Source organism: Thermobia domestica, chromosome 4 (assembly GCF_964235325.1).
Source record: "Thermobia domestica chromosome 4, izTheDome1.hap1.1, whole genome shotgun sequence".
Taxonomy (NCBI): Eukaryota; Metazoa; Arthropoda; class Insecta; order Zygentoma; family Lepismatidae; genus Thermobia; species Thermobia domestica.
The window spans coordinates 251,145,894-251,162,141 of record NC_137457.1 but is presented as its reverse complement, the minus strand read 5'-3'; the positions used below and the strand labels follow the sequence as shown (position 1 = coordinate 251,162,141).

The 16,248-nt window shown below is 35.1% G+C and overlaps 1 protein-coding gene across 4 annotated transcripts in view; it reads right to left on the bottom strand.

Annotated features, from left to right (window-relative positions):
- Nucleotides 1–5,393: 5,393 nt before the first annotated feature.
- The window catches only part of Naprt (nicotinate phosphoribosyltransferase), a 202,150-nt gene continuing 191,295 nt past the window's right edge, over nt 5,394–16,248 (bottom strand). For all 4 annotated transcript variants that reach the window (XM_081755725.1, XM_081755726.1, XM_081755728.1 and 1 more), the window contains 3 exons: nt 14,212–14,348; nt 12,934–13,062; nt 5,394–10,737 (listed from right to left, as the gene is read on the bottom strand). In XM_081755725.1, the coding sequence (XP_081611851.1) occupies nt 10,660–10,737; nt 12,934–13,062; nt 14,212–14,348 (344 nt within the window). In that variant the 3' untranslated portion in view covers nt 5,394–10,659. The remainder of the gene's footprint in view (nt 10,738–12,933; nt 13,063–14,211; nt 14,349–16,248) is intronic.

The following is a 16,248-nucleotide window of genomic DNA, read 5'->3' as shown; positions in this document are numbered from 1 at the left end:
CCTCTTTGAACAGGGAGAGAATGCCATGCACTTTCCTTGTACTGACCAAGACACAGCTTGCTTTTACTCTATGACTCAAATTGGCCCATCGAGACTTTCACGAGTGGAATTTTGATTGGAATAGTCACATAATTGGATAAATTTTCCGATGTTCCATTACGAGAACATCTAAGTTTTTCCAGTCAGAAGTACTACAGTTTGATGCTAGGCCAGAACCAAACCAGTTCAGATTTGGACACCTAATTGCATCAAGAACATCGCTTGCTCCTACGTTGTTGGAACACGACTCATTTGAGATGCTGAGAGAAGAATCTGGCAAAAAAAAATCCCACTCCACATCAAGGAGAATCAGTCGTTCAAGTGTATCCTGTGTGGATATATTGAACTTTTGCGGTCGACCACCACCACCCACAGTGCACACAAGAGAAGCAGTGATACGAATCAGTTCCCTACCTCAATCAGGCGGACACTTGGATCAAAGAAGTAAAAAAATTTCCGCGGGTGACAAATTTTAATACGTGTGTTATTTGTGCTGGAAGTGAATTTTGAACATTGTATCATCATCACCTCTGAGCAGATCAAATAAGTAAGTACTATCTGAAATAAGCGATTGCTACATTTAACTGCTACAAACTCCTGATGTGTATAGGATGTGCTAACTTAAATGATAATCAAAGCCTATCCAAATAAATTATATTAGCGGGTATTTCATTTTACTTTTCTATATGATCTAGGTTTTATATCAGTCACACGCACAGTTTTAAGAGTTCGGTCGTTTTCAATGCTTATAAAAATATAAGTTGCGCTACTAAATCATTTATTCAATAGTAAGGTACCATAACCCTAATATTAATGAGATCTTAGAAGCTACGAAAAATGGAATAATTAAGGCTGACAGCTCGAGAAGATAACTAAATCTGGATCTGCCTAGACTTGGCTTGCCAATTCCGACACAGCTCATTCAGATTATACTCTGTTCACTATCCTCTTATACAGTTTCAGAAACTCAAAGGCATGGTCCCTTTCCCACAAAAACCGCAAAACAGCACTCAAATAACGTCAGCGGACAACTCTCCCGCTGGCAAAACCGATCCATCAATGCTTATACGATGTTGCCTTATGTCTTTTCAAATTGTCAAGAAAGGGATGGTCAGTGATAGGGATTTTTCCTTCTTACTTTTTTCCTTTTTTTCGGTCTTTTTTTTAAAAAAAAAAAAAAATTCACAACACACTTTTCTTTTACTTTCCCGTAACTCAGATAAAGTAAACATTTTCCTGGACACTAGAGCAATGTAACACAATAAGCATAAACGTCTCCCTTGAACACTGATTATATACTATAGCAATAGAATATAAGCGTTATATAAATAGTAACTATTGACTGTAGCAAAACCTAAGGAACGTAATGTAATTAGACGCACTCTCCAATGTTGATAAACACTGAAGCCTATTGTGTAACACAGTTCGAATACCATTACCAATATAATAAGAAATACGTCTGATATATTGGTGTTTACGAGTCGACACGAGAAATAGAGTTTCCTTATCTAAATTTTGTAAGTCACATCTTGTCTCTCTTCTCGAAGATTTTTTTTTCTCTAGTTTCGATTATCAAAAAAGATGTCCTCGTCTTGTTTCATTTTGTAAATTCAGTTATCACAGCCAAAACAAAAGGAGACACCGAGATGCGGATTTTGCAATCGATTCAGCTCCCCAGAAAGAAGTCCTGTCTTCTCCATTAACCCTCTATTCATACCAGAAGTAATTAAAAATAATCATTTCGGGTTTCAATATTTATCGCCATAGAACAAAAATAGTAATAGACAGCGAGGAACATTTTTCTGCAATCGATTCATGGTCTCAGAAGTATTATACTGTATATATATAATCACAACCTGCAACACACTATCGAAACCGGAAGTAGTTCAATCTATAGTACTTATGGTTTCAATACTGATTTTCATAGAGCAAGAACTGGAAAAGATATTGAGAAGTACTTCGTTTGTAATCTATTTAGCGTCCCAAGAATAGATTCTGTATCCTACCTTAATCCTCTGTTCAAACTCGAAATGATCCAAATTAACGATTTTTGGTTTCAACATTTTGCCACAGAGCAAAAACAGTAAGGAATAGCAAGAAATGCTTTATTTATATATATATGGACTCAGGAACAGGTTCTTTCTTTGATATTATTCCTCTGTTACATCCAGTAGTTGTAGATACAGCCGACTACTTCGAAGTTTTAAGTATTGTATTCGGACGGTTTGGAAGTATTACATAATTTCAACTGTGAAACAACATTCATTTGTCTTAATTTCATCTAGAAGTTACCAGAATCCTTAAGCGTAACGAGAGGTTCATGAATGAAATGATATAACACTCAAACCATATTTATCATTGGAGTATATGGCGTAAGACTTGCGTATCTTTATAAAAATGATAAATGTTCTGCACTGTGTTCGTACAATCATTCTATCAACTTATGATTTTGTTATGATTCATGTATCAATAAAACAAAGTTTGAGAACTAAGACTGGGATAAACTACAGTTGCCCGCCAGGTTCGTGAAATTTATCGTCTCGTCTCGAAAATGAGACAAGAATGGTCATTTTTCTAATCTCGTCTCGAATTTAAAAGATATTTCTCATCTCGGGAGCAACACTATCTAATTCTATAGCCGTGACGTAGAATTAAAACAACACTAGGAAAAACTAGGAACTAGTGAAAAAATATAAAATAAAGAAGTTCCAGTAGCATTTGGCTGAAATATAAATTAGAAATGAACATCTGCGTGAATTCATTTTATTGTACTTTTATTATAATTATGTAGGTTTATTTCCTGGTCTGCACAATTCCAATTGCTTGTTTCTTAAAGTCATTACGGATTCACTAGTTAATAAAAGAATCATATGTGCTCATTTAAAACCTACTTAGGGAATGTGTAGGTCAAACGTAATACTTAAATATGGATAATAATTATTACTATCAATCGCTAACCACTTCTCTATATATTAACAGTTTTGCAACCGTTTCCTCGTATACAAAATTCTTAGGTATTATGTTTTAATGTAGTTTTTTTAAAAAGAAAAAGACGGAAGGGAAAGTGGGGCAACAACAGTTTTGTCACCCTCACTGACTTTCCTTCGACCAGCCATAAATAAGCCCCCATACTGAGTTCGGTGACATCCTACACCACCCGTCGTGTGTCGGCATTGGACAGCAACTGTATACCAGGATAGCGGACGTACTATACAACATTGTCATTATCCTAAATGACACAAGAAATGAAATGTGTTTTTGGAACTTAATTACCACAAGTTTTTCTTGCTACCAATTTATCGTGCAAGGTTAATTACATAGGATTTATTTTTTATCTTCAAAAAATTGCTTTACTATCTCCATTCTGTAATTTCATTTCACAGGAAGTTCGTGGTTACGCTTGCTGAGTTTAAGATTAGACATAATAACAAAAATCTTTGATTTGCTTCACCTACAGAATGAACCATTAATTTTTATGAATGATTAGTAATACTTTCTTCACTGCGTTAATAAATACCTACAGTAAAACCTCATTTATTCGTACTAACTGGGACTATAGGCAGTCCGGAAAACCGGAAATCCGAATTATCCCGGTTATGTGGATAATAAGCAAAATAAATCCTTAAATAAGCAGACTTACCGTTTTCTACGATAACTTTTCACATCATTTCTTAATGAAAAATTGAGCTATACAATGTTTGTCATCTGGTGTATAGCATCTGCATGTGTCGTCCCTGTTTCAGTGTGATCGCTTCCTCCTCGTCCACATCATCATCATCATCCTCACTGTCTGCTGCATATGTGCATGCCGCCACAATTTTTTTCTTCCGTAATAGTGCGTATCCACAGTCATTGTTGTTTTTCAGTCACTCACTGACGTCTTCCATATTAAGATCTGAGCATCCACTTATTGTTCCTAACATTTGCAGAAGGTCATCTGCAGCCACTTGCACCAAATCATCGCTTGCCATTTCCTTTGTAGCATAAACAGCTGGCCCAGTTTTTCCCAAACTCGACAAAAATCATTCTTGTACAATCTATGCAGGGACTGTACACTTAAGCAAAATAAAATGCGAATGTTTGGCGTACTTATAGTTACATTCTTGCTATCATAGTTAAAAGTTATCTATGTGAACATTAAATTTAAAAATATCTACAAATCCGGGCCGGGTAAACGAGGTTGTACTGTACTTCTTATTTTATATCTAATTTTGTCACAGTGTTGTAGTTGCTAACTCTCTCCCCTAGTCCTCTTTTCCTAATAAATTGAACGAGAGAAAGTTAGGTCGGGCGATCGTGGAGCTAAATAAAGAGAAATTAAAAGATCGAAACGATGGAAAGAAAATTAATGTATCACCTTCTTTCCCCGGTGTTCAGTGCATGTTATTTATGGAGCAGAAAACTAGTACAGGTAACACATGAGAGGGGGCAGAATGCACTGATTACATATTCAGAATTAGTGGGTCACTCAATATACCGTATTTACGCGATTCTAAGACGCACTTTTTTGTTGATTGTTTTGCCTCCAAAATCAAGGTACGTCTTAGATTTGAGTTACGCAAATTTAGGCCAGATTAGATCGAGTTAAGCCAAAAATTGCTAATCCCGTTAGTCACGATTCTGTAAAGAATGTGTATTTTGTGTGTACTAACAGAATGCAGAACTAAAATCGTGCATTTTACGCGAAAGAAAAACCCTTTAAAATTAGCCCACAAACCAGTGGCGAATGAAAGAGAGGAATCATTCTCTCGACAGCGGAGATTATTCCTTTCGCTCCCATATACCATGGCTGGTGTCTTCCTCCGTTTAAAAAGCACAAACACGTGAGTCACACATCTTCAAGTACGATAATTGCTAACAAAATAAGGAGTTTAAAAATGCTGCAAATCAGGAAGTTGGAGGCGCGGGCGAGTGAGTCATTGTTTGAGAACGACAATTTGAAGGTGTAGTTTTAAAGTTGACGCCTTCCGGCATTGTGACCCGTTCGAAAAAACCTTTTCGTTTGTAATATGGCTACCATTTGTTCCTTGTCAAGGGTGCGACTTACATTCGAAGATTTTTTTTTCTTTCTTCAATTTTTCCTTCAAAAATTAGGGGTGCGTCTTACACCTGAGGGCGTCATAGTTTTGCGTAAATACAGTATTTAGTCAGATTTCAAAATTCCTTACTTTGGAAGTCCATGGGATTGATATAAGGGAACCTTATTTCATAGGCCAGCTTCTTCCAACTCAGCATCTGAGAAACGCCACCCAATACGTGGCATATCGCCACTGATACTAAACTTCATAACCAAGCTGTAAAGTTTAGAAAATACACTTATTTTAATAATAATAATAAATGTCCAAGAACAAAACTTATTTCTGCTAGTTTATTTTCTGCAACAAAGTTGGCAAGATTAAATCACAGTCACACATTAATATTGCTTACTTAAAAAGAAACGAACAGAAGCTATGACAGACAGATTATGCTATATAGTTTAAACAGATAACTGTATTTTTAAAAAAAAAAAAAAAAATCAAAAGCAAGCTAAAAAGTAATCACTAAAACAAAATATTTCCCTCTGAAGCAAACAACATTTGACAAACGCTTACAAAACAATATTTAGACATATACTATCATAAAAATTGTCAAAACTGTTCATTTTTGTTTTTTTCAGTGTTTCTTAAATAGCAATGTTAACTAATAGTGATCTTTGAACATATTTTTCTATATTTCTTTGAATCAATCATGATAAAAGCAGTATAAATTGCAGGAGGCATTATGCGTGTACATTTCCTGATGAAAACCTTCTTAAAGATAAAGGAACTATTAAAATGTATTAGAAAACTGTGACGAAAAAATATTCTTTAAGCCCTCAAATTTTGCGCTAAATTACAATATTCATTGGATTTGTCGTTTTCTCAACTAGTGCAACAAAGTTCATGTAAATATTTACACTTCATTTGGAAACAGTCCAACTTATTAAAAGTATATGTGATGACTTCAAAAAAGGTATTTAACTTTAGTTTACTCTATGAACTCCTGGAAAGCAGTAAGGTTATATAACCCTTTCTCAATAAACGTGTGCTACTCTCTTTTTAAATATCGGATGAGGCCTTTCTTTTAAAGTCGTTGAGCAAACTTGAGCTTACTTCTAAGAGCAGATAATGGTATTTTGCTAAGAAGCAAAAAAGTATTGATTTTATATATATAATGTACTAGGGAAACCAAGAAGCCGATTCCAATTTTCACCGAAATTTTACAAACTTTCCTGGTCGAACATCATCGCTGGACCGCGGAACGTACTAACTTTCAAATGTTGGTGACGCTCGGTATACCAAAATGAGAACCTAAGACAAGTATGCAACAATGACAATTTATTTATGCCAACCTCTCTTCAAGAGAAAAGCATACTTTGACGATCTGTGGTAATTATATTTTGAGATTTTGAAAAAATTCAAGTTTACAACTTGAGGGGAACTTAAGGCATTTTCTTTCATACATTTATGCTACCACGTTCTTCATTGGTTGAGTTGTATTAAACTGAACACTTACTGAAGTTCTGCAAGTGAAATATTAAAAATAATTTTTCGTTTTCGAGAATCTATATAAATAGGTTTCGCGATATGTCTAAGTTGTAAATTGTAAATCGTCTTAAGTATAATGGTTATATCTTTTTTCCGTCCCGAAGTATGTCCTATTTGTGCTCTATTCATTTATTTATTTTGGTCAATTAAGGCGTCACTGAATTCGCAAACAACCACACTGATCAAACAAATAGTATTGCAGAAGTTTGATTAATAATTATTTTCTAATTTGTAAGAAAAACACTGTACGGATGAGATTCGTAAGAACTAGAATAATTGTGTTTCCGAAATACAAGTTCAAACTTTTATGAGACTATTTACTACTGAGATATACAGTGTGTTTGGAAACAACACCATGAAAATTAGGGCAATAAAAACATGAAATGAAATCTTCATATGAAACATTAAAAAGACCAACATGAGTGCGCAAATACATCATTTCGGAGGTATAAGCCTGCCCTTTATCATCATCATTAGTCGGAATGATAAAAATAAAACGTCATAACTTGAGAACAAAATGTAGGATCACGGTCGGGTAAAACAATATTCAGTTTATTTCAAGCTTGGATTCCATTTTTGTAACAATGGACGTGGAGCAGAGGCGGCGACAGAGATAGCCTCATACACAGAAGCCTTCTAAGGTCAGGAACTGAACACCGGGGCACATTCCATACTTACTAGTACACTAATGGAATCTAGGCACAAAATAACCACTATGTTCTTTTACCGATCTTCATCCAACATTTCGTTCTCGAGTTATAACCCTTTACACTGTTGCGAACAATCTTCGACGGACAATAACTCCAAAACATCGAATTTGTACGCCCATTTGCCCATTTCTTTTGGGGGAGAGGAGGTACTCTTTCCATGTGAGGCTCAATTTCCCAAACTTTTTTTGTTGTTTCCGAACATCCTATAAAACAATAAAGTTAGAAATCAATCTGAATATACTGCTTTCAAAGGATTTCTCTTTAACGTTACGTTGGCTCTGTGAAGTAGGATAAATTGGAGAGAGAAAGCACACCTTTACTTTTCAAATTGGATTTTTGAAGATAAACTTCGAATTTTAGTCAGTGAAGAAAATTCACGAAAAACTTGAGATATTAAAGTTTAAAGTTAACTCAACTGATACTCTTAAACGTCAAACTTATGTTCAGAACCAGTATGAGAACTTGGAATCAGCTTCTCGACAACATACTTAAAAGTAAGAATGAATGTATTTGGGAAGTCATGAAATTTGTTTAGAAGGAAATGGACGTATATATATATTTTTTTTTTCTATATACTGCCAACTAAGTATTGGTTATCTTTTTATGCTACTTTACTACAATTTTAAGGAACGTGCCCCGACAAATGTATATTTCGCATCATATTCTTGCGAAATACTAATGCACCATAATACATATTTTCACTTCTTTTTTTCTAATTATTTATTTCATCATGTGTACTATATTCTTACACAAACAATTTGTTTTTAATATACGAGGAACATTCAAGTAGTAAAGATACAATGTATTTAAAACGCACGTTCAAACACTGGAGAGAACTGAGTGCTGCTAGTTTATATCTTATGAACAATGTTGAACTCTTTATTAATCAAAATGTAAGCTTACGATGTGTAAATCTGCGAAGATGCCAAACTTATTTTAACGTATTTGCTGTTTAAAATATACTGTGATTTCAAGCAGAAAGGGCATGTGACACATCCATAAGGTGTCTGGGCCACAACAACCGATTTTGATTAAACTTGGTAGACTAATAGGACACCCTGCGAAACTAATGCAATTAGCAGGACTTACAGTACTTGATATCACTACGACCCGAATATGGCGACTATTAACGTTAACTATATGACTTATACACAGGTGTAATGGAAATGTACGACTGAGAAGCAAGAGTGCGTAACTAGAGGCGGGTGTCCAAGGTCAGACCACCCCAACATCATCTCTCCTCAATTGCTTGAAAACGCTCACCTTTGAGTCTAGTTTTTTTTCTTGCGTTATGTTATACTCGTTATGTAGTTCAAACTAAGAGAAAAATATATCGCAGTCTTCTCGTTTTCGAGATATGCGCATGCGCACAATTATTTGCTCATTTTGCGCAGGTGCAGACAATTCGTTTTAATTTCGTTTTAAAGCTATCATGTATCTACTATGGCTTGCAAAGTTTGCTTGATCTCGGTGCAGCCGTTCTCGAGATATCACGACAGATATCATCTTTAATGAATCGACTGTATCTCAGAAACTACAGCTTTTTCGACAAATTCCTGCTAGTTACATTAGTTTTGCAAGGTGTCCTATTAGTCTACCAGGTTTCATCAAAATCGGTTGTTGTGGTCCAGGCACCTTATGGATGTGTCACAGGCCCTTTGGTATAGTAGTTTAAAAAAAACAGCTATTCAATTGACAACTCCGAACATCACATCTTTCGATGGTGTATATGCAAGTAATTCCATCTTTAACTAAGCAAAGCTGTAATACATGATTATGCCAAACTGAACACATGCGCTTCTTAAAACTAAATGCTATACGGGATAACCAAACGATTCGAATATTTGATCTTGGACAACATCTGGAAAAGAGATGGTATGCGAACGACCAACTATGTTCACAAAACGAATAATACTAAATATCCGTATCTAAGAGATTTCTGGAACTTATCATCATACTTACTGCATGTATATCAATACTTTCTGAACATTCCTCGAATCTGAAGGTAGTTTAAATGAACGGATGATCGAAATTTATTCAAAACTTCTACTGAAATATGCATATAGATTTATATACCCAACTGTTATATATAACATATTTTTATTTATGTTTATTCAAAATATATTAACAGTAAGGAACTATTGTAATCTGTGGAATGGAATGTTTAAGAATTGTTCCCCGAAAAGAAACTACAATATTCTCTGTTAAGTCTAAGTATCACAAATTTCAGCATAGTTTCAACCAATGACTCTCCAACACTACGAGAATAATTGGCATAGAAAGCCTTTCAATACAATCATCTTATGTGATTCATTTGAACGCACTAAGAAGAAAATCTACATCACAAACACACAAAAATATTCACAATCTAGCCTACAAAAATTATTATGCACTCGTTCTTCTGTCTTTAAAAAAATAAGTACTAACTGCTTTCTTAACGATAAAATTGCATATAATGTTACTATATCAGGCACTTAATGTGCTGAGTTATATTGCCCCTCTTACTCTCGTTTATATTTACATTATTAAGTAGCTTATTTCTTATGGGTTAAAATGATAGTTACCAAAAAAAAAAAAAAAAAAGTAAAATTAGCATTTTTTTACATAAAAATTACAACTCGTTAAAAATCAGCCTTATTATGCATACTTTTTTTTTTCAAACGTAAAAACCAATCTTCTGTAAAGTATTCTCAAACTAAAAAACAAAACAGCAGTATCCAATAAACTAGACCTACAACAAAAATGATTCTGTCTTCTAAAACAAAATAAAAGAGTAATCTGATACAAGCAGTAAGTGAAAACAACAGCAAATTGCTATAAAATGCTTTTTAAGTACTTTCTCGTAGCATATCCAAGGTTTATTCTAGTATCGTCTATATTCAAATAACGCCTGTCAGCTATAGTGCAACTCAGTGGTATGAAATTATAGGCACATTTTATAAGATACTGCAAAATGCAGTAATAGAAGCTATTTATATTACACTTTACAGGTATTTCAAAAGAACTTATTTGTACACAATACTTATATTATAGCCAAACCATGCACACAGTTCGTGCTGTAAGTTCTTGATAGCGACTTAACTGCTTTATGTAACACAAAATGATTGTTGGTAATCAACCACCATTACCTATCTCAAATGCAAATACTTTTCATTTCCTGCTTACACACACTAGTTTACAAATGTATTTATTTATTTATTTTTTTTTCAAAAAGACAAAACAAAATAAAACCATTTACAATCTAAATACTCTGTAATACTTTGCTAACATTCGTTCTCAATATCTGTTTGCAGTTCCCAACTGATTAACTTTCATGTAGAGAGACTGAAGGCAATTTCTCAACTTCAAGATAGTTCTCCTATCGGTGCGTTTCGAAGCCACAGATCATGGATGAAATTGTACAAATCATCACTGACAGACACCTGAAAATTAAAAGACATCAAAAATTAATCAGCTGATGATAGGCTCTGCATACTATATGAAATTACAATAAATATAATCGAGGAATAACTTAATTAAAAAGTCTTCAAAAGGCCTATTCATACACACCATTAATCAATCAATGAACTTCTTAGCGCAACGAAATTAAGTTTTCTCCGGATGAAAATTTACACTCATGCATCTCAGTTTGTTCAACTTGGAGTTATCTATTGGCTGATTTGTCTCACAGGGTGTAAATTATGTAACAACCGTTAAGAGGTGATTTCTGATATTTAAAAGTCATATGAACATAATAGCTTATTGGACATATTGGCAGAGTTAGTGGCAGCCGAAAGAATGGGAAGCAGAATATTCATCCACTCTACTTAACTGTTCTACTACTTCTTGTACTACTAACTGTTCTACTGCTTATACAGGGTGTCCACATGAAACCTCCCTGATTACAAATATTAATTGCATGGAAACTATTAGTGTCAGAGAATAACGGTTTGCGGCATCTTGAAAAGCAATTCCTTTCAACAGTTTTTTTTTCCTTTCTTGATTATTAATTGTTATTTGTTGCAAGTGTTCAGTAACAAAGTTAATATGAATTATTGTTATCTGTTGCAATGTTTATGAATAAAGATGACAACAGCTCAAGAGAGAGCGCAGTGTGTGGTGTGGTTGGCTGAGACTAAATCAATTACCGTGCAAACAAACTTCAGATGAAAGTACCAACGGGACCCACCAGACGTCAAGACCATTAAAATATGGTTTGATAAGTTTTTAGCCACGGGGAGTGTCAACCGATAGTCTGGCTCGGGCACAGCACGCATGTCTGAGGAAACTGAACAATAACTGGTCCCGTTTATCTGGACATGCCTGAACACTTTGCTTTTCCACAGCTACTCCCTTTGCAACCAAACGTGATATTCCAACAGGATGGTGCCCCACCGCACTGGTGTTTATTTGTTCGTAAGGCTTTAGACCGAACATCTCCACAGCGATTGATTGGACGCGATGGACCCACTCCTTGGCCACCGCGATCTCCCAATATAACCCCTATGGATTTCTTCCTATGGGGCTATGTCAAAGATAGAGTCTACGCCACACCTGTACGTGATGTTCCTGCTCTTCGTCACAAAATTGGAGAAGCCATCAACTCGATCACATCGGACATGCTACACAACACATGGCGGGAGATACAATATCGACTGGACATTCTGAGAGATACTAACGGGGCCCATATAGAAGTGAATATACAGACAAAACTGTTTGAGCTGCTCCTCAAGATGCCGCAAACTGTTACTCTCTGGCAGTAATAGTTTCCATCAATTAATATTTGTAATCAGGGAGGTTTCATGTGGACATCCTGTATTTTGTTTCCCATTCCTGCGTGAACAATAAACCATTACAGCTCGTCACAATGCAGTTGCTTACGAATATTCATTCATTTTCTTTATTATTATTATTATTATTATTATTATTATTATTATTATTATTATTATCTCACTACAAAATGATTTTGTTTTCAAATTTACGCAATTAACACTGTTTACTTGGAAATAACTAAAAATGAAACACTTTGCTAAAAGTTACAAATCTCTTTTTCAGAAAATCGAAACAGCAACAAAACATCGCAGTATAATTCTTTTTTTTTTTTTTTTTCCCCTCTCTCTCTCTTTATATAACAATACTGGTAACTTAATTGCCGGAACACCAAGAAATCTTGAACATAATCTTCCAGAGTAAGAAACATGGGAATTGTTATAACTTAGATATTAATAAGTTGACAACAATGTTCACCAGCTGGGAATAGGAAACAAGAACAACTGAAGCTGGGAGTAGAAAACAACAATTTAAGAACAAGCTGTCTTCCCTCCTGTCAATAAAAGTTGTCAAAATAAAAGACTTTTGCGGATATCAACATCCTACTATTTCAGAAATCTGCAATAAATAATAAAAGTTGTAATAAAGAACTTGAAAATTACGATATCCTGATGCAGTAATAAAGAAGCTCAAAAAACTTCATTGAGTAAGAATGTAACTATAGACTGAGCGATTTAAAAAATATTTAAAGTATTACCAAAAGAATTTATTTCTTTTCAAATCATTTTCTTGTTTTCTTTGATGAGCATATATTTAAATTCCACCTTACTGACATGTTCATAGCAACAATAATAAAACTACACTCATACCTTGTATGGAGTAGGATTCAGATTTCGTTTAAGGTCTGGCCTCAGTGTACTGAGTGATTCTTGTACACGCTGCTTCACGTCTTCTAATCTTGCTAAAGGATGGCAAATTTTTCCATTCTGCCAATATATCTGAAAAACAGTAGTAGTTCTTTTATTTTGTTTCTGAGAAACACCAATAGGACAGTAATAATAAAACATTTGATTAATATCACTTTCAATAAACAATAGTGACCATGTAGTTATTCTCACTTGTAAGGGCACACAAATTATATCGCTTGCCCTATTTGACCTTGTGTCACATATAAAATTGTGGAATTTTGACCGACTTTCAAAATACAAGAAGTTAAAAATATTCACTAAAATTCGTACCTGACTTGAGAAATATGCTTTTAAGTATTGCAAACGCCACGGAATTTCTCTTTATCAAGTCTTTGTTGCCCAGGAACTTCTCTAGTTCTTAACTTCTTACTACACAACGTAAAATCAAATCTCACAAGATTCCATAAAGTTTTCTGCCATACGAATTGAAACACTAAGCTCAAATTGTATTAATATTTTGAACTAATTAACACGTTATATCGTATGTAGAAAATCTGTAACTTTTGGCAGCCTTAGTTAGCTTAGAAACTACCTTGCATGTTTCATATTTCACTTAGCTACTACAAAGGAATATATAAAAATAAAAATCACCCAATTGTTATACTATGAATGAAAATATTTCATATATTTTAATATACTATTCATACATTAAAATACTGTTTTTTTCAACACCTTCGCTATTCTGCCTCGACTGGTAATAATGCTTTTTAATTTTACAGGTTGCAAATGTGTTTAATAATTACTTACTTGTTCGACTTCCAATTCATTCCTTTTCTTCTTATTCTACCCTCTGATGAGCTATTATATGATTCTTGTTATTTGTATCTTCCTTTTGTTATTAATCTATTTTGTAACTTTTAATTTTTTCTCTCTTTCTTTTTTTATTTTCCTTTCTTTCAACGGAGACTGTTACATTATTTTTATCATTATATTTCTTTCCTTATAAAATTATTGTTCGACTTAAGCAAGCATTTCATCAAAAAGCATTTCTATAGCAACAATTCAGTTATAAAGTACGATAATAATTTACAACTATAAGTGTTATGTATATTTCGAAAATACAAATAACGATTTCTGAGTTTCGTGATACCAAATACGCGATTAAAACTCTAGTGTGCAATAATTTACACATTAATACATGTAAATTTGTGAACATGAATACATAATAAATTTGCACACCTTGTGTAACGATTCAACTCTCGCTGGTGTCACCCATGCACGTTTGGATTCCTGAAAGGGATGTCGACATAACACTCGCTTTCCTACTTCTGGGGGTTCCTCCACTGAACGCTGGAGGAGGTCGATCAAGGCATAACCTATAAGAAGTATAACATAAATTACAATATATATTATATACTACTTCAGTTTTCTTGAAGCTATTAAAATTTGACAATTTAAATATTGATAATGAAATTTTTTTAAAAAAATATTTCGTTCAAAACCACTAACAAACTAAACATTTACATTTCGTATTCCATCTTCTTTTTAGCCATCATACGAAGAACGTTCACGTCGATATTGGAATTGGCTTCAGAAAGTGTCTACCTTCTGTATCTTTATATTAACCATAAAGTTTTGTTTTTTGTCATACCGACTGCGTAAGTTGTTACTCAAGATGGGAACAACGCTTTCTTCATTCGGTTTCTCGTGAACGAAAAAGTTACATCTTCGCAAACACAAGCTGCACAGTTTTGAGAACAAATTCTACAGGACGCACAGATATATGAAGAATATGCAGAGTTTAATGTACTCGAGTATGTTCGTGACAACGATAGAAGAGGTTCAAGTGTCACAACAGCGAAGTATGACAATATTCAACATGTATAGTATTTTAAACAATAGGCGCTATCTATTGTCAAATAGTAAAGAAAACATCCATAAACTGGAACTATTAAAAATAAAATATCCACGATCACAGGTGTATATTATTTATCTATCTATGAGTATACACCCATGAGCAACTGAATTAGACACACTTGGCTAGTAACGTGTACCACCCCCTTTTGCTTTGGTGACGGCAGTGATGCTAGGTGCTATAGACTTCATAAGACATCGAAAGCATTGGGGAGTCATAGTAATTCATGATCGCTGCACATCCCTCTCGACAGCATTCCAATAGTGACCAATAGGACTGTGGTCGGGGCTCTTCGGGGCCCAGGCAAGCATTTTAACATACTTCGAATACTCATCGAACAGGAAGCCATGATTTACGAGCGATGAGTTGGAGAACTGTCTCGCTGTAGATACAGGTAGCCTATAGGGTGTTGGAGGCGAACAAAGAAGTGAACATGATGTGCCAACAGGTTCCTGTAACACTTGCTAGTGAGCGATACTATCCGATGTACCAGGAGTCCCATATTATCCGTTGTGAACATTTCCCATACGAGGATATCACCACCATCGTCCTCAACTGTACCCTGTTGACAAGAGGAATCCATTGCGTCCGACGCACTCGTGCCCGGCCATGGGCTTATTTCAACTGGTATCTCGACTCATCTAAGCGGTTCTTTTCTACTTTTCTAGCGTCCATAACAGTGGTCCTTTGTCCATTTCAGTCATTGTTTATTATGTTTATTATTATGAGTGTTGAGCACAGGTACATTCGTGGACATTTGCTTCTGTATCCCATGGCAAGGAGGTGGCTCTGTATGGTACGATTGTTGTTCAGCATTGAAATGACAAGTGATTGCAACCGGAACCTCCTTCAGGCACTGTCAAAGCTGCATCCATTCTTTCCATCGTCCCATAATAGTGTATTTTCATCGTTTCATTCGCGTGAAGATAAGTCAGGCGGGACCAGGTTTGGACTGTAGGGAGGCTGAGACAGCATGCCCCGTTGTGAAACTGCCTTACGCGAGGCGATGTGTAACTAGTATTTTTGGACATGCATCCTCCCCGTAGGCTTGACAGATCATTGAAAGAGTTTCGGTACCGGATTTTTTTTCAGTTTCACACAAAACTTCATCGCAGTCCGTTGTTCAGTTCTGTCCTACATGTGTGATTCCTATCAATATCACAAAACAACTTCTCACTCCAGGTGCGACCCACACCCTATGAAGGCTTACGGGCAGCTGAACCGGGTCGCGCCGCATACCTAACATCCCCCATCAACGTCCCCGCCCACAGAGAACATCTTTTCACTCTATCCAGTTGACCAGAAACAACCAGCTCCGATACTTTTTTGGCCAGATCTTGGTCAAATCATTTTTATTTATG